General features: G+C 43.9%; 1 protein-coding gene across 1 annotated transcript in view; it reads left to right on the top strand.

The window, feature by feature from the left end:
- The window catches only part of SPNS2 (SPNS lysolipid transporter 2, sphingosine-1-phosphate), a 121825-nt gene that overhangs the window by 44410 nt on the left and 50254 nt on the right, over positions 1 to 27161 (top strand). The window contains exon 3 of the mRNA XM_074160608.1: positions 18939 to 19075. Within this exon, the coding sequence (XP_074016709.1) occupies positions 18939 to 19075 (137 nt within the window). The remainder of the gene's footprint in view (positions 1 to 18938; positions 19076 to 27161) is intronic.

Genomic DNA, 27161 nt, shown 5'->3' with positions numbered 1-27161 from the left:
AGTCATGTTGAACTGGGAATATTAATCGTCATGTGCCTTTCCTGCAAAGAGTTGCTGTAAAGAACTAAGAAATTATGATAACTTTATTTGGAGCTACACTAATTTTAAATGGATGGTTACAATAAATTACTATTGGGGTAGACTTGGAAATGAATTAGGGAGGCAGTACAGGTAAAGCAGTTTGAGCTTTGATTTCTTTTTACAATTCTGCTGGTGGCACTGGCCAATGTGCTCTCTTCTCTGGGTCTTTTCCCTGTTCCCTTTCCCCTGTAGATCATCAGTTTGTAAAGGCAAGGCCATCACCTCTCTGCAAGCCTGTGATGAACTGCTTGTTAAAACTGACCTCATTAAGAGTTTTGGCCAAGTGAAATTTTCAGGATAGGATTTGTCTGACTGGTTTTTTTTGGGGGGCTGCGTTTGTTTTGCTTTGTTTTCCTTGAAGGATGATTGAAATATACTCCAAATTCTTTGTTTGTATTTCTCTCTTAATCACAGTTCTGGTTTTATCCCTTCTTCTCCCCACCCTGGGATGCGAGTGCTCCTGGTCACCACAGCCATCGATGGTGCTCGCTGTCAGCTCTGCGCTTCTATGTTCAGCATCCTGTGGTTTTGTCCAACTTACCTGGCAATATAAATAGCAATAAAATTACCTCAGTGCCCTTGGCCACACCTTTTGCACGCTAGAAATCATTGACAAAATTAGACAAAGGAAGGTACTATTTCCTGAGAGCCTTTCTGGCTAGAATGAGTCATGTAAGAAAGATGGGTGAGTTAAAGAATAACTTTGCCACAAAAAAACCCAAGTGGGTTTTTTTTTGCTTACCCTGGAATGTGCAGGGTGCTTTAGAGATCTGTGTGTCATCGAACTAAGTTGCATTCCATTTAAGCATATGGGCTGTTTTTAAAAGCAACCTTCCATTTTACAGGTGTAGTTTGGGATATATAAATCCTTAACTTACTAATTGTACCTGCAAATCAAAGTAGTTAAGCGGCACTAATTCCAGCAGCAAAATTGCTTCCAGGGTAAATTGCAAGCTCAAAATTAGCGATTGACTTGAGGATCCGTTAAAAACCTGAAACTAAAAATAGGTACTAGTTCAGAAAGGCTGATGTAAAGAGTTATTATGGTGAGAACCATACAAGTGTTTGACTAGATAAATCCATCTCCTTTAACAATCTTCTAGAAGGTAAAATTACAGAACAGGAATATGAAAATGTCTCATAATTTTTGCTGGTTGGGTCCTCCCTGTCCCCATTTTGTTTCTAAATTGACATCTTCCACCATCAAAATGCTGCCCACATGATGTTCTCCTAAGGAGGGGTCCACAGGAGCACTGCTGGAATGTATAAATCTAAGGCACTACTGTGTCACTACAGCCCAAGATGCTGAAACTCTCATCGGCTGCGTGGTTGCTTTTGCGTAGTCAGTGGGGAGCTAGAAAGAGGATCTGTCTCTAAGGGCTATTTGGTGGCATCTCTAATAAAGTGTGATGAGATCTTCTTACAAAGAAACTACTTCTTCAAGATGTTTGACTTCCCTACTATCTGTCACAACACCGGCCTTGCAAGTTGTCTGTTATCTGAAGGTACTTGGAGTGTGTTGGCACAGAGTAACTGCCAAGGGACAAATGTTTTAGATGTGGATGCAATAATATGTGGAATTTAGCAGACTAGTGCCCTGCTCTGGCTCTTGTGCTGCCCGGTGTCCTGGGCCATATGTTGTTAGTGCGCAAAATGAACTGTGAAAATCAAGTGTGCTCACAAAGTGAAGGGTCTGGAGCACAAGTCTTGTGAGGAGCGGCTGAGGGAGCTGGGGGTGTTCAGCCTGGAGAAAAGGAGGCTGAGGGGAGACCTTCTCGCTCTCTACAACTCCCTGAAAGGAGGGTGTAGCCAGGGGGGGTCGGTCTCTTCTCCCAAGGAACAGGTGGTGGGACAAGAGGAAATGGCCTCAAGTTGCACCAGGGGAGGTTTAGGATGGATATTAGGAAAAATTTCTTTGCAGAAGGGGTTATGAAACACTGGAACGGGCTGCCCAGGGAAGTAGTTGAGATGCCATCCCTGGAAGTATTTAAAATTTGGGCAGATGTGATGCTGAGGGACGTAGTTTGGTGGTGGTTTTGGCAGTGTTAGGTTATTGGTTGGACTTGATGGTCTTACAGGTATCTTCCAACCAAAACAGTTCTATGATTCTATGACGTTCAGGTTTGGGTATGTGAAGTGAAAGAGAGTTGAACATGCTTTGGAAACACCACCTTCCAGCTCCTCACAAGTTTTCTAAGGCTATAAATCCCCAGAGGGGTATCCAGCCTGCCGAGGGGCGAGCTCTCCATGCTCCATTGCCCTGTCTCCCTCAGTTGGCATCACCAGCCCAGGCCTGCAGGGGTTTCATTTCTGTTCTACCCATCCGGAGCCTTCACTTACTTCCAGCTTTTTGGCTAATATTGCAATCATGCTGCATGCTAATTGCTATGAAATGTATGGGTGTAATAATACAGCAAATTGTAAGCAGGTATGATACAGAATATGTCTGATTTGGGGTGGAGAGGGTGGCAAGACAAAGAGAAAATATAAAAGAAAATAACTCTGGAAAAAATTGTGGAGAGAGAGAACAGATTTTCCTGAAAAACAAGTTGTCCAAAGTTGCCCTTGTTCTCACTGAGGATGTTTTATGGCAGCAAAGGTAATGATACAGGATATTATACAATGGATGTTGAATTTTCACTAAAAGCTCCCCAGTGAGACGTTCCTAGCAGCTGCTAATGTTGTACCTTCCAGTGACTCGGACAATACAGTATATAACACACTGACCTGAGAAAATGTTTGCATCGTGTATAAAAGATGTGTTAATTTTCCTTGTTTATACTTATTGAACTTGTTCTTTATGGATTCATAGTCCAGAAACTAGACTCTTTTGTCTAATCTCCAGACAAATAAACTGCTGGCAACGCCATGACAAGTTTTTCCCCAAGGTTCAGTTTTTGGCTGCTAATAACGAAGCTCAGCTGGCATCTTGGGACGTTTATGATGGTGTGGTCTCCAGGGAAGGGAATGGAATAGGCGCTGAACACAAATGGACTTCAGATGGGCCACTGGTCAATCATCAGTCCCACCTTCTGCATACATAGTCCTGGTTGGAAGGGGCTTTATTTAATATGTCAACAATCCCTGGATTCACCAAATACTGTCTTTCCTTTTTTCCATTAATGTAATTGATGATGCATGAAGGCATTGCATTTGCAAACCTTGCACATTGCAATATTCATTTCACTGTGGTGTTTTCCAGTAGTACTCATCCTACCAGAAAGACACCAGTCAGAAGAAATTTAAAACAAGGGATAATTTAAAAGAGGGTCCACTCATGCTCTGTGGCTGTTGGAACTACTGTTGACTCTGGGATCTTTTACAGAGGTCATGTTCTTTTATCCACAGATGCAAGTTTATTTGTGAAGCTCACTCCTGGAGCTGCAGCTCAACTTGATATTAAAGTGTTTTTGCAAGTCAGGGATGACACTGGAAATTCATGTGGGTGATAATCTAAGAAATAACAACTGTAAGGCGGACAGAGACCCGATTCATTCTCCAGTGTAGTTATGATCCTTTTCCTTTATACAAACCATGGCAAATTAAACATTGGGATACATCAGTATTTCAACTATTTCCTTAAATGAATTTGCCCCTTTTTGAAGGCCACCCAGCCACTCTGAAACACTTGCTCTTTGTCTAAATTGCCGCTTATAACAGCACGAGGCAAAAGCACTTCTAAACGCTGTCAGCAAAATTGAATCAGCGAATAATTTCTGTCGAATAGCAGCAGCCACGTACAATTGTGAGAGAGGCTTCCTTACATCCTCCCTGACCCCTCCTCACTGTCGGATGAAGACGGCTTGTCATTCTAGGTGTTTATTTGTGGCCTGCTGTTTGTTCAGCTCTCTTGTCCCCCTAGTCAGCACGTAATTGCAAATTGCTGTTGATAGCAATATTTCTTTGTAATTACTTTGCGGCACAAAAGCCTATTGAAATGTTGCTGGCATTTGAAAAAGTAGATGGATAAGCTCCATACCCTGGCAGAGAGTTGTTTAAGTGCTGATGGGCATCCTGTGGAATTGGGTGGGAAGCAGGAGGTATTTATGACCCCTGTCTTGTGCTCTTAAGTGATGATGAGACTTCCTCTAAAGCGTACAGGACACGTGAAACTGTGGGACTTCAGGGTATTCGGGGTGTCATAAGATCATGTTTTTCACCTCTCTGGATCTTGTTAGGAGGTTGGGGTTGGTGGCCGTCTGGAAAGCCTGTCTCTTCCAGTTCAGATGCCAGTCCCTACGAGAAGCATAGGTGGAGCGACCTGACGTATTTAGCATCAAGAGAAGGCAGGGTGGTAACTGCTGAGGGGCCGGAGCCTTGTTTTCTGCCAAAGGTATCTCTGCTCTCTGGCACATCCAGCTTCCTCCCTGGCCTGCACCGTACTGTTACCAGCCCAGGTCAGTAGTTCAGTGTTTTATTCCCCGGCCCTTGCAGCTACTGGTGAATTGATTTTGTCTAAACACACAGCATCTGTGACTGTGCAAGCGTAATGACTCGGGTAAAAAAAAAAAAACCAAACCAAAAACCAAATAAGAATTATTTCAGGGTACAGTGTAAGCAAAGAGGGCGAATGGTTCCTTCCTTGCCTTTTTAGAGAATTTGTGACTCATAATGAAAGTAGACAGCAAGTGCGTCCGCACACACGACACTCTTGGCCAACGTGTCTCGTCCGATTCAGCCGGCTACAGCCCTGCTCCGACTCACATTTTGTCTTCACACGCGCGCCCTTCACTTCCTTCCTACAGGAGTCGTTTCAAAGATAAATCTGTATTACTAATTTGCTTGTTCTTAAAAATAAGGGGGGGAGGAGGGTAATGTAAAAGTGCATAAAGTAATTAATGTTTTGAAAAGGGAGGGTGCGTGGTTTTCTTCTGTTTTCCTCATCATACAGAAACAATCAGTTCAGGTCAGTTTGCTGGAAGGCACCCCAAAGACTTCCCAGTGAGCAGTCAGCTTGTGGAAATGAATGCCACAAGGAGTGCTGTCAGGGCCTGAGCTTAAAAGACCAAATCTTTCTGTGGATAACACATTATAATTCTTGGAAGGGCTTAATTTAGCTGCCTGTGTAGGAATTTTGTGTACTTTCCTCGGAAGGATCTGATTGCTGTCACTGTCACAGACAGGATGCAGGACTACATGGTTTTCTGATCTGCTGCCTTTGTTCTCATGCTCTTATGAATTGGTCTCCTGAGGTTACAGGAAAGATCTTTACTGGGAGACTTGTTATTATTTATCCCCTGCCAACACCTTAGGCAGAAAGATGGACGCTGCTGTTAAGGAGAAACTGTGAGATCCCATCGAGAGATGCTTTTCTCTCCTTCTGTGTTGCTGCTTTGAATTGAAACCCAGTCAGCACCGTAGAAATTTCCTCTGTAAAATCAGTGTGGGTTTGGTCCAGTCCCTGATATAAAAGCAAGAGCTGTCATTGCATGAGACGCTACTGTATTTTACAGGCAACTCAGAAAAAAACGGGCAATTGAACAGGACAAAATACTGAAATTCCCTCTGTGACCAGCAAGTGGCTTTTTAGAAGTAAAGGTTTGGTGGGCAGCGTTAAGAAATTTATATGCTTCCTCCACAAATGAAGCTATGAAGCTATTTATATCAAGCACAAGGATCCCTGGGAGAGGGCAAAGTTGGAGGAAGAGCTTTGAGGACAACGAGACAATGCCAGGCTGTTGGATTAACATCAAACAAAAGCAATTACCTGCAATTGCTTTTACATCCATATCTTCTGTGGATTTTAGCATATTCCCATTCCATGGTGATTTCTGTTTCTAAAAAAGTGAATTAGCATGAGGCTGCAGATGGCAGGATGTTAAGAGCAATATCCCTTGTGGGTGCTGCCTGCATCTTACGGCAAGTGAATAAAAATCAGGTATTTCAGATGTCCTCTTGAAGTTCTTGTGCTGAGAGGTATTTTTATCACTTAAAATTCAGTTTAATCTGACAAATGTTTGCCTTCCTGCAGATCAAAGGCAGGCAGCGTGAGCCCAGGGTGAAGTTAGCCTGTTTAGAAATTTGGAGAGATCTGAACTGACCTCTGTGAAGGAAGGTAGCTACAATTTGGGGGTGAATCAGCACTTTTCCCTTCAGATTGATAATCTTCTTAGTTATTGAGGTTTTATTGATTTTAAAAGATCCCATTTTACTCATCTGCTAAAAGCACTCTTGAAGATGTATGGCTTGAATTGGAAAGTTTTGCAGAAGAATGGTGCGAAGGGAGTTTGCTTACCAAACCCCAACACGCTTTTATTTACACATGTACAAATGCACGTTGTGAAAAGGATTCCTTGTCCTTCCCCGTCCGGACATCGCTGCTCTGCTCCTGCCAAAGCAGGACCTGATGGGCACCGGGGGTCTCTCACTAATCCCAAAGCCTGGCCTCTCCATTTGCCCGGTATTTCTGTGCCTTCCCAAGCTATTTCTGGAACACATTATCTGCAGATATATCTTCAGTTTTAACTTTCAGTAAGACGGTGGATGTCAAAGATGGGCATTAAAAGCTTGAGAGCAAAGTCTTGTTTCATACTTCTGTCCTGACCAGAGTGGAAAATGGTTGCAATGAGGCTGTGTTAGTTGATAGCCAACTGCATAATTAAAATCAGAGTATGGCCGTTTTCCCTTCAAAAGAGGGAGCATGTGCTTTGCCAAGCCCACTATAATAATGGTACAACAGCCCCCTAAAGAACTGTAATAATAATTAAAAAGAAATCAGTCACTCTCACTGGCTGCCTGGGGAGAATGCCAGCGAAGAACTGTGTGTCTCCCTATTCCCAAAGCAGAGCCGTGTGGATTCGCAAGGCTTTGATGGAGCTTTTCCTTGCCATTGGGTGTCCCCTCTGTTCCCACTAGCGCAGTGCTGGTGGCCCTGGTGGGAGGTGATGGCTGAGGGTCACTCTCTGGCCAAGACCACCAGCAAAACCAGCAGCTGAGCACCAGCCTTCCCCGAATCCCTCACCCTGGAACTGTAACTGAGTCAGCTCTGTGGTGCCCAAGCAGTTTGTATGGCGTCTTTATGAAGTATGTGACTTCTTAAAGGGCTTCTTCAATAAAAAGGACTCTATGATTCCGTATGTTTGGTCACGGCAGGATTTCTCCTGCTTTGTAAATGCAACCGGCAGCTATTAGAAACTCACATGTAGAGGTTCACAAGGCATCCCTACTGTGGAATAGTCATTTATTTGTGAATTTACTTTTAAAAACAAACTCAAACAAACCTGAAGTCTGACAAAAGCTCTGGGATAAGAATAGGTCAGATGAACATTTCTTGTAGCAGGTTTCCCTGAGTACCGTGGCACGAGCAGCTCTTGATTCCTCTCTGAAGAGAAGTGGAAGCACTTTCTATTGCACTGTTTTTCTTAGGAAGCTGCTGGTGTTGTTGAAATACGCGTAGCAAAGAACTTTTTAGTAACGCACCGTACTTTCAATGCGTCTCCCCTCTCTCTTGTGCTCTTACTGCTGCAGGAAGCAGGTTTCGGGATTGATTTCTCTGTGAGACGGAATCACTCTATTGCACACTGGTTGTTAGTGGAGATAGGACACAGGATTAGGGGTGCAGTTGTAAAGAAGGATGGTAAACCTCATTTTAGGATGAAAACAGCCTTCCCCCCCCAAATTGTAAGCAAGGAACGTTGTGTCTCTGAATACCAGATACAAATGATGTATCCTGTTAAGAGAATAACAGATTTAAAGTATTTTATTGCCAGTTAAATCTAATTCACGGCGCTCAATGCAGATTTCAGGGATCAAGGGATTTAGATTACTCTACATTATCAGCTTTAGGCTGTCATTTCTCGCTGTGTTTAAGTGCATGCTGTGGTCGGAAAGGCTTTGTGGGCGAAGGCACAGATGACTGTCCCTGCCCCAGGGACACTGGCTTGCTCCTGTCCCCTGGTTGTACCACACCTGTGCTGCGGTGCCGTAGATCGGGGACCCTGCCAGAAGATGAGACAAGGGCCATCTGCGGTCCTTAGCAGTCCCCCAGTTTTGCTCTCCGGGTGGCCACACAAGCTCTGGTACTGGCAGAAGGCAAGGTCTGACCAGTTCTTTCTAAGAACCCCATTTTTCTTTCCAAAGGCTGGTGTGAACGCGGCCTTAGGGTGTGCCTGGTACCCTGATCGCAACGGAAAAAGAAAGACCTCGAGTACAGGAAGAGAATAGAATAAAATAGAGATCCTTTGGGTTTGTGGTTATTTTAAATGCTTTTCTCAAGACACCTTTCTCTAGGTGTCTTCGCTTCATCCTCCTGGGAAGTGAGGGCAGCCCTCCTCCCTGCTGGAGCTTGATTTGGGATTAAAGCTCTCGGATGTGCAGAACCTCCTGGAAAACTGCAAAGAAAGGGAAAAGCAAAGCTGCTGTTCCTTCAGATGCAGACTCTCCCGAGTGCTAGGAGTGATTACTGGCTGTTTCTCTAACAGCAGCTAAGGTTGTTTTAGGTGTATTTTAGTTGTGTTGAGGCAAAACCAATCTTGTGGCAGTGTCACTCAATGTTGCAGTGCTGCAACGCTGTTGACCAGTCTGTGTACCTCTGGGATCTCGTGTCTAATTCGGGATGGACCAGAATGACTACAGATCCATCCTAATTGGCTAGCTAAGTTAATGAAGTTCCCCTACAGCTAATTGCACAGTGGCAAACCAACCCATGTCAGGCACTGTGTCAGCAGTGAGGCTGCAGCCGGGAAGGGACAATGTCCTCTTTTGCTCCACGGTGTTAACCAGCAAAGGTCTCCCAACAGTCACCTAAGTCAGATGGAGGAGAAACTTCAAAGCTGCTGTTAACTGGCTGGGTCCTTCATCCCTTTCCTGTGAGTATGCACATGCAGGGACAAAGTCACTTGTGGTTTAAGAAATGTAACTATGAACCACGTTCCAGCTTTTAGAAGTAATTTTAGGTGCAACTCAATAACGTGTTAATAAGCCGTTACCTAATCAAACAGGTGGAAATGATGTGGATGCAATTTTGTCTTCAAAACTTTTTTTTTTTTTTTTTCAAAATAACATAGGAATAGTTGTACCAGTCCACACTGGGGTCCTTTTAGTTTACTAGTCAGTGTTTGATTGTGATCAGTACCATATATATATATATATATATATACACACACACACAGGGAAAGAAGTAGAAGGACAAAGTTATGGTGATAATTCCCTGGAATACCCTATCAGCTGGATAGCTGAGGCCTTTTTGAACAAGAGGATTTATCTTTAACAGTCCTTACATTAGTATTCTTCCAGGACTTTGTCAATCCTGTTTTGAAATAACAAACCCTGAGCTCCCATAGCCTCCTGTGATAAAATCCTGGTTAATTAAGTTTTGTGCAGGAAATACGTCCTTTGATTTGAATTTTGCAGCTGCTAGTCTTATTTGGTGCCACCTGGTCAGTCTTCTAAGAGAGAAGGTGATTCAGTTTTCCACTTTTCCATGCTACTTATGGTGCTAGATCTCTTCTATACCCACATCAGTTGTTTCTTTTCCAGTATGTTTAATGTTTTACTATAAAAGGCCCTGTTTCGTCCTTTTGACAATTCTTTTCGATGCTCTCTGTACTTTTCCCAGTAATAACCTTTCACGTTAACAGGGATGCAGTAAACTTACAAGTACTAAAGCGTGTTTACTGGTAAAGAGGTTCTGATCTCTGCTGCCAGCAGGGATTGGTAAGCGGTTATATCTAAACAAAAAACCTCAGCTCTAATGCCTGCTGAACCAAGCGGGAGTCCTTCCATTGACTTTGGTCAAGAGTCTAAATCAAACCACACTAAAAGCGTTTTGCAGAAATACAACGCAAAGTGGAAGTGGCTATAAAACAAAAATGGCCTTGGCTTATTTAATCACTCATTTCCGAAAGGCGAGAAACGTGGAAGCAGAGTTTAAACACCGATGGACAAGCTCATTTTCTGGGTTCTGCTGCTAAGTGTAAGCAATCTAATGCTGTCTTAGGCAATAATTTGCATGCCTTTTGTCTGGCACTGCAATGGAAAGCAAACCCTGCCCCCTCTTCTCGCCCACCATGTAATGAACCAGTTGTGGAACTGCCCCAGATGTGTTCTTTTTAATTGATGGGGAGAGGTGGTGTCTGCTCCTCCTCAATTATTCTCATGTGTAAATTTTAATCCCCCAGTCAAACACAATGTGGAGCCACAGAAGCCATCCTGCTGGCAAATACACTGTTTATTTCATTGCAAAAGAAATGTCCATCATCTGCTGGTCTCCTCGAACCAGCTCTCCCAGTGTCGGGCAGGCGCTGGTTTAGGCTCAGGGAAGCGGTGGGCTCTACGCTGGAACCGCTCCTTCCCATTGCTGCCCGCAGTGCTGCGTTGTGAAGCACATCTCTAGGAACATGGTAACTGGTTTATTGATGTTCAGGTTGCCCAAATCCCTTTAAAACAATGGTAATGTAATCACTGTAATTCCCAAAGTGAAAAGCAGGAGGTGAGTTTGGGTTTTTCCTCTTTTTTAAATTGTTTTCTGTGCACAGCTGTTCAAAATTCAATCTAGTAGCAAGTGAGCTCCTGCTCCAAGTAAATTTGCTGGACGTCCAGAGAGACTGAACAGCCCAGTGAAATGCTAGCGTTTCCACTGTACACTGAGATAAAGAATTCTGAAGTAGAGCATGATAGAATTGGGCCTCAGCAGATGTAGAAAATGGTTGTGAAGTAATAACTGTGAATAACCTTCTACTTAATTGCTTTAGCAATAAGCAAGATATGAACGGCTGAATCTTTAAATGCAGCTTCAACTGACATAATACTGGACATTAATTAAAAAAGGTGAAAAATGTGAGTGCTGCTTTAGATCTTGGCTTTTAATTCAAAGGTGGGTTTTTTTTTTCCTTGCCTTTGGTTTGTATTTGAATGATTTTGTCTGTAAGTCTGCTCCTGTAAGGAGCTGCCACGGCCATGGGGCTCTGGGCTTTGCCAGTCTCAACAGTACTCACCTGTAAGGGTTGTTTCCCTTTTTAGGCTTCACTTTTGTTAGTTATTTCTTGTAGCTGTTGTCTAAGCATTTGGGACTGAAGAGGAATATTTAGTATTTCTCCATTCCTGTGCAGCAATGCACAGAGTGAATGGAATACCTCTCACATCCATAACATCACTTACCACTGTATGGACCAATGATATACTGGACTATATATGGTAGTTTTGACAGCAGTTACTTATATTTGACCATAGTGGTTGCTCTTTGCCCAACACAGTTCCTCCTAAAGTTCAGCTGGCATTAGTGTGTTGTTGGATTGGTTTTCTGGCTATTCTTATCTGATTTTCTGTTTCCAAGGAGTGGATTTCCCAGCAATTCCCACTGAAGCAATTAGACTTGTTGGCCAAGGTGAACAGGGCAAGTTTCAGGATATCCTTTGCTGGGAATATAAGGGCTAAATCTTGGAAGAATCTTGCTTCTGCAGTGAGGAAAAGGGGTGGAATTATCACTACTGAATTCTTCCCGGGGCTGCATCTTGTGTGATGTTGAGTCAATGACGAACTTGCCAGGAAAGCTGTCTTCAGGCCTTGTCTGTCTTCATAACTGTGTTTTTGTAGCCGGGTTCTGACCCTGTCACAGCAAATGGAACTGGGTGGTATCGTACAGCAGCTGCCTTCTCAATGTAAATGTGTATGTCTGCTGGGTGTGTATATAGTCATCCTAAACATGTTGTTTATATTTTATAACAGTTTGCTCTAAGGAAAAAAACCTGGCACCTCATGGTGCAACATGCTCCCTATGGAGAAGACAAGGTTGGAGTTTGAATACTGATGAGTGGCATCTGCAGTGAGGGAAATGCAATCTAGAGTGTCCTGCCAAACAGGGAGATACTAGAGAAATGCAAACAGCATGAATAATTATGTCCACACCTTTAAAAGCATTGCTTTTCTCCTCATTAATTTGCTGAGGACACAAGCACACAAGAATGAGGCATTTATGAAATTCTCTGTTTCATCTTGTGCTGGGATCTCTTCTGGGAGAGCATTTCAGGGTCTACAAGAAAGCCGGGGAGGGACTTTTTACAGGGGCATGTAGTGATAGGATGAGGGGTGATGGCTTCAAACTGGAAGAGGGGAGATTTAGGTTAGATCTCAGGAAGAAATTTTTCGCTATAAGGGTGGTGAGACCCTGGCCCAGGTTGCCCAGAGAAGCTGTGGCTGCCCCATCCCTGGAGGGGTTCAAGGCCAGGCTGGATGAGACATTGAGCAACCTGGTCTAGTGGGAGGTGTCCCTGCCCACGGCAGGCGGTTGGAACTGGATGATCTTTAAGCTCTCTTCCAACCCAAATCTTTCTATGATTCTATGTCCAAACCAAACATTTGTATCCTTAAGTCCAGTTGATTTGGTGTGTTCTCGAGCCTTTTTGTTTTTTTTTTTTAAAGGCTCTTATGTTTGATGGTGTCAGTATATGACAGCTTTATATGACATACGGAACTGATAGTGTGTTTCAAAGCTCCTTACACTTGTCAGAAACCTCGAGTCTGCACGATAGTCTGGAACCCCGTGATCTTGTGTTTTGCACTTGGCAGAATGCAGTAACACAATCCATCTGTTGGCTGTTGAATTAGAAATCAAGTAAAACAAAGTCCGTGCAGAGAGTGATGTAACAGCGTACCTATAGTAGGGTTTGTGATAGTGATGATTTCAAGGGTGAATGTTTTTGCAAGCAATTGTATTGTAAGAATTGATCTCCATTGAAGGATGAATGGTTTAAATCCTATTGCTGAGATTTCCCAGGGCCTTGGATTGCCCCATAGTCAGGTATCGCCTTTGCCTTGGTCACATCATGATGTTGTGTCTGAACTCTCAGGTTCAATGGTAAGTAGCATGAAATGATCTTTGTTCTTGCTTGGCTTGTATGGTGCTGTAAGAAAAAAAAAAAAAAAAGCTTTTAATTGTGGTTGTAGACCTTTAAAAATACCTTTAGCATAGATATGGTCCTGTAAACAGGACACTGCTGAAGCTGGAAGACCTGTGTGGGTTCAAGATTTCTGTAGTTCGTCCTGGGCAGGTCACTTTCCTGTGTCTTAATTTCCTTAGCCCTGATGGAGAGATTAATGATGTTTAACTTCCTTTCCAAATTGTCCCAAGCCTCACTGTGATTTAATGTGCTGTGTATGTGCTGAGTAGCATTATTACAGCATAAAACTATAATGAAAATGAAAATCAAAAAAAAGAAACATTGCAAAAAGATGTCTTTGAAACAGAGGGGCTGGGCGGGCTGTTGGGAGGGTCTTTTATTCACCATTGCAGGTAGGTGGCAGCTGGTCACATAAGCAGCTTGAGGATCACGACCAAAAGTCCCTGGAGCAGAAGTGGCTTGAACAAAGCCCAGCAGAGCGGTGGCTCATGCAGAAAGAGCCGGATTGTGCTTGTACACACCCGTAAATTATCCCATCCAGAGGGAGCTGGGTGTTGAGGTATTCTCATTGTTTGGAAATTTGTTGTTGGGGAAAATATTAAGAACCTCACAGCACATAGTTCTTTGCTGTGTCGAAGTGGATTGCCAGTCCCTTGAGGCAGAGGCTGTCTGGGTCTGCCTTCCCCAGAGCCAAGCACGTTGTCAGCACTCAATTAGACCTGTATATACGGTTTCATGCTGACTCAGAGCTCAAAGATAGCCACTATTTTTTTTCTCGTTAAGCATCCCTGCATAGAGCAAGTGAGCTATTTTTACCTGAACCTGAACCTTTCTAGCATTATTCCTGATAGGAAAAAAAACCCAACCCTGTGTGCTTGAAGTCAAAACGGAAAGAAGGGATCTTTTCTTGGAGGTGCCTGTGATCCTCTCAACCTTCCAGTAGCTGAGGAAGTGCAGCCTCTGCCTGTGCCTCTGTCAGTGCCTCGCTGCCCTCTCGGTTATACTCCATGGACGACCTGCTGGCAGGAGAAGCCCCTCTCTGAGCCACAAAGGGCTGAGCAGTCCCTGCAAGAAAAGAGCAAGTGAGACAGAGGCAACAGTGTCTTTGGAATCAAGGGGTGGAAAGCTGATGGGTCGGAGCCACTTCAGGGAACAGTCGTAGATTCAAGCTGGTAAATTTTTGTTTGGAGGGAGAGAAGAGAAAAATAAGAGCAATGAAGTCTAGTTCCAGTAGTCAGGAGCTTTTTGTGACTGTTAAAGTCTGCAGTTTCTTCCTCTCCCCTCCTCTCCTTTGCTTCCACTCTCTGGGGGTTTGCTTTTCCTCTGAATACACGGACAGCCCTGGAGAGGGGAGCGTGTGGGCTCAACGGTGACCCAAGCTGTGGTACGTGGAGGTGGCAATAGAGGCTGGGGAGGATGCTTTCCATCTGCGGTGGGTGTTTGGGCGGAAGAGAAGGGAGGGAAGTGTAAGATATTTTATTATTATTATTATTATTATTATTATTATTTTTTAATGCTGCACATTTTTGTAATTCCAGCCGCTCACAGAAGAAGCTGGGCAGTGCTGGCTGGGAAGGTGCTTGTGCACCTGTACAGGGTGGGACAGGCATTCAGAGTCAGAAATAGACACCAAGCCATCCTGTTTGGGCAATTATACTCTTCCTGCGTTCTCACCGCAGTCGGCATTTCAGCGGCTATGCCACAAAGGGAGGTATAAAGACAAATGTGATCTCCTTTCGAAAATACCTGTATTTAAAAGTACCTCCCTTCTGGGTTGGCATTCATTATGTGTCTGTTTATTCATCCTTTGCTCACACGATAATTTGCTCCTGCAGAAATGTGTCTCGGCTCCACCCAGTGCTGGGACCAAGCCGCTTCTGCTGGCGCTGCTGGAGATCATTTACCAAGAGAAATTAGCTGTATGGCATACATAATGGCGACTGACATGGCTATACCTGCCCACAGGTGCTCCGAACGCCATCACTGCCTTTTCAGTAGCTCATCCCAAATCCCAGTGGATTCCTAACTCTGCCCTGCCTTGCACTGTACATCTCTTCAAGAGCTGGTAATGTTCTGAGACGGGAAGAGGAGCTGTTGATTGGGAAGAGGCAAATGAAATGCCAGCCTCTGTCACTGTGCTCTTCTAATATAAAAGATTTGTGGCAGTGGGTCGAGCCGAAGCCGCAGCTGCTGTGGTGTCACTTGGGTATTAATAGGGACGTGAGTGAGTGCAAGGAGCAGAAAATGCTGTGGAAAGGGGGAAAGGAGCCAGATGGGAAGAGGCTGGCACAAGCGCCAGGCTCCTTTACGGGAATGCATCCCTCTGCGTTACGCAGGGGCTGTTTCCCTCTACAAATCAATCATGTCTCTGCTGCCCCTCTCTCCACCTGAACGTGCTGCCAGTTTTCTCTCTTCTGGTGTTCAGTTGTCATAGAACCTCAGCTCCTGGTCTAGAGTAACTGGGGTTTCCATCCCACCTGGTAACATGCCCTAGATTCATTCACCTCTCTTCTGCAATCCCAGTCTGTTGCTCCGGAGTCTCGGCTGTCATTTGCAGGAGTAATTGCAAAAATTGATTCACAGGAAATGCCTGTAACAGGCTGATCTTTTTGACAGACCACACAGCCATCATATTCTGTATTTATTTGAGTCAATCAAGGCTGTGATGCATATTTGGGTCATAAATACTCTGATATAAATTGCATTTATTATTATGACAGCTGTGCTCTATTACCTGTTATTTATTAGGTTCTGTTGTCCTTTCCTTTTACACCTTGTGGAGCTGTCAAGTCAGTGGCGTAACGGTGACAAAGCTCACAGCTTGGTTCAGAATCTTCCAAAAATAAATCCTCCAAAGGGATTTGAGTAACAGCAGGATGTATGTTTTTGGGAAAGCATCGACGATCTTTCTGACGGTTTGTTTTGTTGGAAAGAGGAGGCTTGTGCTTTTTGCCTGCTTTTGCCCAAATTCCAAAATTAGACTTTGCATTTATGATCCAGAGGTCATCGAAGCTAATAATCCCAGTGATCAATGTGAATTTTGGATCACCCTCTCCATGCCTCAAAGTTGAATTAATCAGGTTATTTGCTATTTGAAATGGTGGGATGCTGACTTGGATGTTTCTAATTTTCCCTTGGAAGCTTTTTAAGCTTCATGTCTCTTTAGATCGTAAAAATGGCAGGATATCTCATTCTGAGATGAATGAGTTTCAGTGTCCTTCCAAGGGTAAGGTCAAATTGCAATGGGCACGCTGCTCTCTACGAGTCAGAGTCATTTTCTGCTTCTCATCCCCAATAAATATATCCTTCGTGCCAGGTTGCCGTACCCGCTTTGCAAGGTGCCAAGCACTTTGGTGTTAATTCAGGAAAGCACTTAATCATGGAATTGTTGACTCTAAAGTGCTTAATATAAGCATGTGCTTAAGTGCCTTGTTGGACTGGGGCCAGCGCAGATGTATCCTTGGGGAGTAGAGATATGTGAGCCACTGCCCCACCTGCAGCACTGCATCCAGCTCCAGAGCCCTCCGCACAAGAAGGACAAGGAGCTGTTGGGGCAGGTCCAAAGGAGGCCATGGAGATGCTGTGAGGGCTGGAGCCCCTCTGCTGTGAGGACAGGCTGAGAGAGTTGGGGATGTTCAGCCTGGAGAAGAGAAGGCTCCGGGGAGACCTTAGAGCCTCTTCCAGTATCTGAAGGGAGCCTACATGAGAGATGGGGAGGGACTTTTTACAAGGGCATGTAGTGATAGGATAAGGGGTAATGGCTTCAAACTGTAAGAGGGGAGATTTAGATTGCATATCAAGGAAGAAATTTTTCACTATGAGGGTGGTGAGACCCTGGCCCAGGTTGCCCAGAGAAGCTGTAGCTGCCCCATCCCTGGAGGTGTTCAAGACCAGGCTGGATGGGGCTTTGAGCAGCATGGTCTGGTGGGCGGTGTCCCTGTGGGCAGGGGTTGGAACTGGATGCTCTTTAACGTCCCTTCCAACCTAAACCATTCTACGATTCTGGTCTTATTAGAGCCAAGTTCACTGGAGACTGAGGGTCTCAGGGATGTGCAGCTCAGGGAGCTGGACTGTGGTGCAGGGGTGGGTGAGCATTTATTCACCCGGGCAGTCCCTGTGGCCGAGCAGGGAGCCTGGCTCAGCAGGACTGCGGGGCTCTTGGGCTACCCCAGGCCTTGCATGGACCAACTGGGTGGGAGCCCGTGTGAGCAGAGACCGGTGCTGGAGGCAGAATGCAACACTCAGCCCTGTCTGGCAAAGCCGGGCTCTGTGCTGGGAATATGGGTGCTACAGGGAGGGGGCAGTGGGATTTGGGGAGAGATGCAGGGTCTGAACGTTCTATCAGTAGGGATTATTCGCTAATTCAACAGCAGCCTTGTTCGTAGCATTACTATTGAAATGCGTGTGATATAACGCTGCCTGTGCTCCTTTTCATGTCTTAAAATTTCTGTTTTATCTCCATTTATTTTACTCTAAACATAAAAAGAGTAAATCTCTAATTCCTATCAAAATATCATAGTGCAAAAGTGATACACACATGATCATATGGCTTGCAAAATATAGATGCAAATGGATATGTATTATTTATAGAGCAGCTCTGACATCTTAATATATTAAAAAGGAAGAGATATTTAGCTCATTTTATAGTTCAGCATTCTGCACATTTTTGAGCGATCGTATATCATCATCCATGAAAAATTCATGATTTGGGTCTTAACCACTTTAATTTTATGCACACATTCCAACCAGAGGGGTGTGTCCTCTGCTCTTGCTGGTTTTTTCCCTATTCTATTTCCCCCACCCCCTTTTATACAATTAAAAGAAGATGGCTAGGGTTAGACAATACCAAAAGCCCACCCTGCCTTCCAAAAACTGCTGGATAATTAATGAGAGTCATAACTCTGTGACTAAAAGGGGATCTCCGGGTATTCTACTGTCCCACTTGGATCCTTCTGGGTTTGCTGACCCCAAGACAGTCAGTGAAAGGGAAAGTTCATCCTTCATGGCAGTGAAATTGAGGTGGTTGCTCTCATCCAAATCTCTAATGTGGCCAGAAAAAAACCAGGTATAAATCAGCTTAAAATCTGGCAATTTCTGCCAAGTTCTAAATTAATCATGAATACGGTGTAAGTGCTTCATGCCAGGTGTTTCCAGCGGTGTCACTGGCCAGATGGTTTTGAGCGAGGCTGGAGGAGTGAGCTCTGAAGTCAAGGAGGTTTTGCAGAGGTTTTTCTATCAAAAGCCTTATTCCTTTGTGACAGAAGGTCTTGGGCTAATGCTTTGGGGGTTTTTTTTGGGGGGGAAGAAAAGGGGAAAGATGAATTTGAAATCTTTCAGAAGTGGACATTCCTGGCCTGTTAGGGCTTTCTAGGTTAAAACTCTTTCTTGTAGTGAAGTTGTTGCTCAGTGATAGGTTTAAATCCCAACACTGTAGTGATGAACCCAACTTCAGGACTGGTTAAAGGACCTAATGAGGAAACAGGAGTTTTTTAACTACTTGCCAGTAGGATGATCAGAATGTTGACTTTTTCTCACTGTTTTCTCATAACCTTAAATACTGCTAGGAAAGATGAGAGAACTTCAGCTTCTGTGGCCTATTTCTCACTGTTCTCTGCTGCAAGAGCCAACAAGGAGCCCTTGGCTTGCTTTCCGTTTGCTTGAAATTCCTCCCAACCTCCACTTCACCTTCTCGGTGACATTTGGGCAGAAGCTCTTAATTTATTCTGTCCTGGTTTCGCCCATCCCCGCACGCTGAGCTCGCAGCAGAGTGAGGGGCTGGTGCTTTCAGATGGAATAGGGGTTCACTGGTCTGAAGTTTCTCTGGGAATGAAAAATCTGTTTGATTAAGGAAACACTGACTTCTGAAAGCCCATCAGCTCGCGCAACTTTGTAAGTCAGGGCTGCAGAATGTCTAATTAAATGGAACTGCTCCCTAGAGGATTTGGCTTGCAGAAAATTAGTTTTCATGTTCTTGGCCTGATGTTTATTAAACGTTTCTTTTCCTTTTTCTCTCCTTTGCAGTTTTCATCTGTAGTTTCATGGTTGCAGCCCCTATCTTCGGTTACCTTGGTGACCGTTTCAACAGAAAGATCATTCTCAGCTGCGGGATCTTCTTTTGGTCAGCTGTCACTTTTTCAAGCTCCTTCATCACTGAACAGGTAAGAGCTTTGCAAAGGCGCTTTGCAGGGTGTCCTGAAGCAATATGTCCCTAAAAACTCCCCATTCCCCATGACAGTGTGCCCAAGGGGAACGTAGCCCTCTGGTGTGTATTTGACATACAGTACTGCAATACCTGACTTTCCGTGGGTGAGGTGTGATCTGTGCAACTGTGTTTTCTTAACTGTGAAAGCTGTTATTCTTTGATCATCCACATTCACAAAAAATAACAGGTGAAGTATATCTAAGCAAGAGTTTCTGCTGACATGAGGCTTTTGTTTGGAGGGCGATTCTAAAGAAACTTTAAAAGGCTTGAGAAAATAAAATCATGGCTCTGTAGTGGTTCTCTTGTCTTCTGATGTGTAAGAGAAGCCACTGGAGCTTGTTGGGAGGTCGTCTTCTGGTATGTTGAATGACACAACGCATCCAGCAGTGGTTTTATGCATGTGCTTTGTTCCCTGCCCAACAAAGGCAGTGAAGGTGAACCATAGAATAGAGATCGGATGTAGTTTCGGCTCCTTTAACGCCAGTCCATGGATATGTCTGGGGAACTGATGATGGAGTTGTCAGGCTCGCTTAATTTTGTCGAGCCATGCGCAGCATCCCTCACCTGCTTTTGGGACAGCCACAGTACCCCGTTTCGAGGACTCCTCATTGCATTTATTTTCTTGCCTGTCAGAGGCACTTGGAGGAAACAATGACCTGGCAGTTGCTGTGGAAAAATATCCTCTCGTTTAAATCACATTGTAGAGGAGGTTTAATTGCTGCAGGTGGCAACATTCCTGGAGAGACAAATCACAGCTCCTGGCATCGTCAGAGTGATGTCCCCAAGGGAGGCAGGGGCATTCCTCATCCTTTCTGCCCAGCTGCGTTCCAGAAATTGCAGCCTTGTGGTCACGCCTAAAGAATGACAACCGGGGACCAAACCGCTCCGCCCTGCTCCCTCCTGCCCACACACATGCTCTGCAGCTTCTAATAAAAGAGAATTTCCACCTAAAGCGGGCAGTGGCAGTCCCGTGTCCATCTGGCTTTCACGTTGGACTGATTGTTGCTGCATTTCTAAAGAAAAATGCATATGGCCAAATGTAGCAGCCTTTAACTCAGTAAATTGTTCTGGTTTAGAATTGGCCAGGAAGCCTCCTTGCCAGAGAAAGGTCTAAAATGAGGAGGGTGTTTGGTTTTCTTTTGTGGTTTTTTTTGGTGGTGGTTTTTTTTTTTTTTTTAATTCATCTTCATAACATTCTGCAAAAGCAGCTGTCATCAGAGCCCAAAGAGGGAGGCGTTTTATGAAGGAACAAGTTACCTGCTTATAAACACTTCTCATGTTATAAACAGGTTCATACTCATGCTCAGGTTCTCATGGCTCTCTCTGCAGTTGACATAGTCCTGTGGTTGCAAGTAGTGGAACAGTGGAACTTGCTGATGTAATCTGTGTTTTCAGAGTTGTTTTTCAGTTTAAGTATTTGGGTTGTATCAGCTGAAGTAGTTTCAGGGATTGATATATATGGTCATCAGCATACAGGAGCTCAGAGTGGAAGTGGTATATTTTTAGCCAAAGAAAGCGAGAATAATGTTTATAAAGCTGGATTATGCTTGGAATCCAAATCACAATGGTTTGGAAGTCACAAGAGAGACAAGATCAAAATAGCCAGGCCTGATAATTCCTCCTGGATTTACATCAGTACTAACTCAGGACCCAAACTACAACCTTAGACATAAGCCAACCCAATACTGAGAAAAATCCCCTGTCCTGATTTTACTGTGATCCTCAACTCTACTGGAAAACCTGTCTATTAAGACAGAGGTCTCATGCCCAGCTCTTCTTATCGACTCCAGGAGATTATGGAGAATGTTGCAGTTGCTGAACGGATGTGCTTTATGCGGTGGCTGCAGCAGTGGAGCAAGGTCATAAGAATAACCCCAACTTCACATGGTGTCCCTACCACTTTGGTACCCTTTTGGGAGGCCTGGTCTCTAATTGGGAAGACATGCAACATTGAACAAGGTGGATTCCTGAAGTGCTAATGAGAAAAAAGGTCAGAGAGGAGCTGATGCAGCTTTTTTTTCCTTTATGCAGTGACTAACTAGGCATTTTTCCTGATCTTTGTCTTCTAGGATTCATTTGAGGAGCAAAACACTGGTTCTTCTCTCAAGAATTTTTCTTTCTTTCTTTTAAGACTGTATATGTGTTTGTCAGGGAGGAAGGCTAAGAGCTGGAATATGAAAATCTCTTTGCTGACACAAATAAAAACAGTAGTGGGGCTACTGTAAGTAAATAAGTACTCACACCCAAGTCAACGTGACAACACAAGGCTAAAAGGAGCAAGTTGGTATAGGCTGAGCCCATTGAAAAACAGAAAATTCCTGTACATGACAACAGCAAAAATACCGAACTAGGGGAAAAACAATAGCCATTCTGTAGAAATCGCAAACTGTATCTTCAGGGATTGGCTTTCTTCAAATTTTGACAGTGTCTAGTGCCTCGTGCGTGCTATCACTGTGTAATTAAATAAGGTACACATCCACAGAGTTCAAATTTGGAGTGTAAATGGAAAGAGACGGCTTAACAAAGGCAGAAAGCAGCTGCAGAGCTGGTGGACTCTGAAGGCACCCAATTTGTAATGGTTTTTGGCAGTGTGTCATTAATATTAGTTCCTTGCTAAAATATGGACACTTAAATGAAAACAATCAAAATGCTATCATTTGACTGAATATCTAGATTATTTGTAATTTATTGTGCAAACGAGCATGCAGAAAAGGACGTGTAAATTCTTATCTGTCAAGTTATTCAATAAAGAAATACCGATGTGGTGAGAAAAAGGACATGGAGTGAGAAACTGCCTCAGAGTGATGGATTTTGAAATCCTTTCAAAAAGGATTGGAGCACAATGAAACGGTTCATCTGAGATACTATCTAAATGCTGTTTCATGCTGTTTGAGTTAAAAAGATAGTGACTGAAAATCGGCAGATAAAACAGGGAGTTGGATGTATATGCCATGCAGACACGGAGTTGCTAAGAGAACACTGCATTAAGGTTTGTAACCGTTTATTAAAATATCCTTAGTTATTTATAACCAAATATCTTTGGGCTTTTAACATGGAATAATGACTGTCAAATAAATGAAGAATGAATCTCTTATCTGCCGGTAGCTACTAAATAACTAAACAATAAGGTCTTACAGAGGAAAAAAGAAAATCAGACCAAAATTTAAGGATAGTTCCAGAGTTTATAGGAGGTGATAGTTACAGAAAACAACAACGCATTAATTCCTTGCATAAAAAAATAGAAACAGGAAAACTAGATACTTAAATGTTTGGTTACTGTTCATGAGGTCTTAAATTGCATTTTAAAAAAATCAAAATAAGAAACCCAAATAAATACCATATCAGCGATTAATGCCATAAATACACCTAGTTTCATGGATAAAAATAGCTAATGATAAATTTCAATAAAGAAAATCATCAGAAGTAACAAGGCTGAGATAATACTGAAAAGGCCACTTTTTATTCTGTCAAATAATATGATCTGATAATTTATATTAGTGCACAATTTCTCTATAGAAAAATGAGAAGTGAGTCCTCTTTCACTTTGTCTCTGGTACTCGCACATTTCTCTCTATATAACTCTGTTTTTCTCTCTATATAACTCTGTTTAGCACTTCCTAAAATGAAAGTTGCATAAAAATCATTAACAAAGTTGTTCATTCATCTAAAATTAGTTAAAGTTGGTACATATTTAGACATATCTCTAGATTAACTCCATTTATAGAAACTTCAATAAATTATGGATATATCTCAATTTGTATTTTGTAAGTGCAAACACCTGCTTAGAAATTACCTCCCTTTATGGATGCCTTTTAATCAGTTCTGCACCTGTGGGTACACAAACTTCGGTACTTTCACCTGCAAAACCCTTTCTTGTGTTGTTTTGGCTTTTGACAAGCGTTTGGAGAAGACACTGTCTGGCTGTTGGTTCCTGCTCTGTAATAAATCAGCAAAAAATTAAGCGAGCTGCTGTGCAGTATGGGGTCATACCACAGAGAAATGCACTGAGCGCGCAGACACCGTGGAGTTTCTTTACCCAGGTGCGTTTCCATCTGCACAAAAAGCTAAATACGTGTCTGTCTTCCTCTGTATCGATACAAACTCTGATTTAATAAGTAACCAGTTTTTCCTGTAGACAGGGTTTTGATGAGCATAGAGCCGGATTGCCTGTGTTGTGGCTGAGCATCCTGAGCTGGCTGATGTTCCAGGATGTCACTGCGAAGAGTCGGTTGTCCCAATTGCACCATTTCTCTCTTTCTGAACAGTTTCATGGGAAACGATTTGGTTATTGGGAGTGATCAGGCCACGTGCTGAGAGTTTTTTTCGGGCTGCTTGGATATCCACATCTATTAGTTATAATCATAGTTCTTATGGCTGATGTTTTGTCCAGAAGTTTGTCACAGATGAGACCTTGCTTTGGGTTCTACCTTTCTACCCCTCTTAGCACCAGCTCCGGAGACATCAGGACCCTCCTGGGCAATGACCACTGGCTTAAAGCAAGAAGGAGGTGGAAAGTTGCAGACTGTTGTCCCAGTCTTGTGAAATACTCCCATGTAAATATCTTGAATAAGACATACACATATTTCTGTGTAAAAGGGATGCTGTTTTACAGATGAGCAAAGTATTCTGCTAAGTAGTTTGGCTCCACTGGGCTGGGAGACCAAATGTACCTAATAATCAGCCAGACCAGGCTGTGGTAAAGTGGGTTTGCTGGGAGACATCAGAGCTGCAGATGGTAGAAAGTTTGGGAATGGAAAAGCAAAGAATTACCAAGGTAAATCAGGAATGCGCTTTTGAATCCTCCCGTTCTGGGTAAATATTTCTGTTTAAATGTTGATATAGCTAACATGACAAAACCTTTTTGCTCCCACTCCAAGTTAATCTGGGTAGGTATTTCTGCTCGTGTTTTTTTTTTTTCTTTTCCTCTCCTTTTGATTTATCTCTGAAAGAGGAAGCAAATAGTCCGCTGTGGAATTCCAGTTAGCCTGCAGTGCTTGCTAAAGTCCTGTCTCTCAGACTTACCAGATGTATATTTATTTCCAAAACTTGTCTTTCAAGGACTTCTCAAAGCGAAGCAGCAAATCATGTGCAGTATGGAACAAATGGTTAGCTGGGTTAATTTTAAAAACGTAAACATAAACCAACCCCACTCCCTACACACGATGATTCACTCCAAGAAAAAAAAATAAAATTTAAAAAGCCTTTAGTCTTATGTGCTCTGGCAGAAGTTGTGTTATAAAACAAACAGCTTCTCTTCCTTTGCTTCCACTGTGTAAGATAAATCCACACTCTGAAAAACAGAAACAAACAAAACTAAAAGCCCCGAGCCATCGCTTTGTGTGTAAGAAGGGTGCTGAGTGTTATCTTTGAAGCTGCACATCCATCCAGTCCCTTCCCTCACATGCAATTCCTGATGGTTCCTGTGGCTGTTACAGAAATCGGGGCTGGAGCTCACACAGGGTGCTCACGGACAAAGGCTGTTAATTGCCTCTGGTGTCATTTGCCAGCCTTTGATGTGGTACTGGAACCCTACGGATGAGCATGTGCTGTTGGCATTTGGATTTCTGCACGCTCGCCCTTTCGCTAGACTGCTCGGGAAAAATACAGACCACTGCCTACTCTCTTATCCCAGAGGAAGAGATTATGGAGTCATAGAATCATCTGGGTTGGAAGGGACCTTGATTCTTGAGTCTAACCATCAACCTAACACTGCCAAATCTACCACTAACCCATGTCCCTCAGCACCACGTCTGCCCAGCTTTTAAATACCTCCAGGGATGGCGACTCCACCAATTCCCTGCGCAGCCTGTTCAGTGTTTGGCAACCCTTTCTGTGAAGAAATTTTTCCTAATATCCAACCTAAACCTCCCCTGGTGTAACTTGGGGCCACTTCCTCTTTATGGTGGGTACCACAGGACAGTAGTGTTCTATTCGAACTGCCAGCGGTGCCAGCACCCAAATTACTAAGCACTGTTATTATGGCCTCTGTGCAGCGCTGGTGTAGTGCCCCGCTGCACTCTGCCAGCTGTAGCCGGCTCCTGCTCTGCCTCTGCTCTGTTAAGATGAGACATGACAATCTATCCGTCTCCTCTCCAGCTATCAGGGGTCCCTCCTCACCCCAGGAGAGCTGCTGGGCTGGGGATCAGGGGGTGCCAGGGGAGAGAGGATGCCCTGCTGGGTGGCTCTGAGGTCCCAGGAGAGAGGGAAAGGATAAGGTTTCTCATCACCACTTTACACTGCAGAGTGAAATTCTTTATGGACTGATTCTGCCTCGCTTCCGCTCTCCCATATGTCTGAAAGGAGATGGTTTCAAGAATGATAATTCCCACAGCCCCCTTTAGACCTGCCTCCCCCCTCAGCACCTAGGTACTATTCAAAAGGCATACTTGCACTGCAATGTGCTGGTGATGGCATTGTCCATCAGGAGAAGAGATGAACCCACCTCAAGTCCGGTTATGTGTACCTGCACCTATACGGCTGCTGGAGATGGGGATGAGATCTCCAAAGCTGCAGCTCTTGGGAGGTAGGAATTATCAGGTTCAATTATCAGGTTTCTGGAGCAGTTCTGCTCTGAGAAGCTCCCTCTGTGTTTTCATGGTTACTTGACTCTCCAGCTCTAGCCAGGACTAGGTCAAGACATAAAATCTATGTTCCCTGGAGGTTCTATGGGAATTGAAAGGCCCCGTTTCTTTGACTCCTCTCCAGCACAAAGGCACCTGCTGCTTGTTTCCCAGTGCTATTCACAGCGCTCCTACCAGATATACTATATTGCTTTTTTTTATACAGGAATTATGTGAGGTGCACTGTAGGAGAAGAATACGCCAGTGCTTATTCTGTCAATAACTAAGCATTGGCCAGGCTGGTCTAAAGGTATTCTGGGCATCTCTCAAGTCTGCTGGCATCTTCAGCACAACTGATAGCAAATACCGTATGGGAAACTGTCTTCATGTAAGAGCAACATCTTCTCTTGCACAGACAAGTGTAATGATTTGAACTCTTGAATCTTGGGTCCTCATTGTTCCCTCAGATTTTGCTGACCTGGAAGAGAAGACATGGGAGAAGATTTATATAAGTGAAATAGTTGCAGCTTGCTGAAACAGAGTGCAGAATTGCTGTCCTGTGTTTGTCTCCCAGCTGCTTTATATTCCTGCCTTGTCCCTTTCTACCCATCCCTCTTCCAAGGGAAGCTATAAATGAAAAACAGGTTAGGGTGTTCTCAGAGCATCAGCCCCAAAAGCCAATCTAGGAGAGGAGGAGGCTTTTCATAGGTGTTATCAGAAATTGAAGCAGTGTATTTTCTGCTCCAAGTTGTCTTTTTTCCCTCTGGTATCTGCATCTATGTATCTGTACAGCGTTTGAGAAGAGTTATTGAAAACACAGCTGGTGGTGGCTGCCAGGAGAGAGACAGAGTGTGGTTCCAGAGTGTACTCAGAAAGCTTATTCATGTGATGAGAAAAAATGAACTTCAAGAAACTATCATAAGGAATATCTCTACCGCACATTGCATGTCCTGTCTGCAGCGTGTCTGGAAGAGGATCGGTTCTCCTCTCCCCTCCCAAGGCCAACCAAAATGACACCCTGAGTCCCACCTTCCCCAGGCAGAGACAGTCTGGCACCACATCCCCTTCAAACTTCTCAAATCACCCCAGTCATGGGCTGTTATGTTCATAAATGTGTTACTGCCCTCTGCTAGCTGCTTTTGGGTCATTAACCGGTCTGAAATCACGCAATATCTGGATCTAACACCGCGGATGCTGAAAGAAGAAGAGATGTTTCTGTTGCCGAGTGCCATAGCTCACCTGAACTGCCGCACGCTGCCGCAGAGCCTTCTGTGCCACTTCGTTGAAATGATTTGCACTGAAATTGCCAGAACAGTTCCTCAGAGCTCAGGCGTTTTCTGGAGCAGGTGGACAGAGGTTTGTGCTGGGGGAGTATCAAGAAATAGGCTGGAGGCTTAATGCTAATTTGCAGTGGGTCTCAGTGAGGGCTCCCTGTAATTGCCTGCTCCTTTTTTTAGAGAGCTGTTGGTTATCGAGATTACT

This window comes from Numenius arquata, chromosome 18 (assembly GCF_964106895.1).
Source record: "Numenius arquata chromosome 18, bNumArq3.hap1.1, whole genome shotgun sequence".
Lineage (NCBI taxonomy): Eukaryota > Metazoa > Chordata > Aves > Charadriiformes > Scolopacidae > Numenius > Numenius arquata.
The sequence above is the reverse complement of the archived record's forward strand: the minus strand, read 5'-3'. Positions and strand labels throughout refer to the sequence as shown.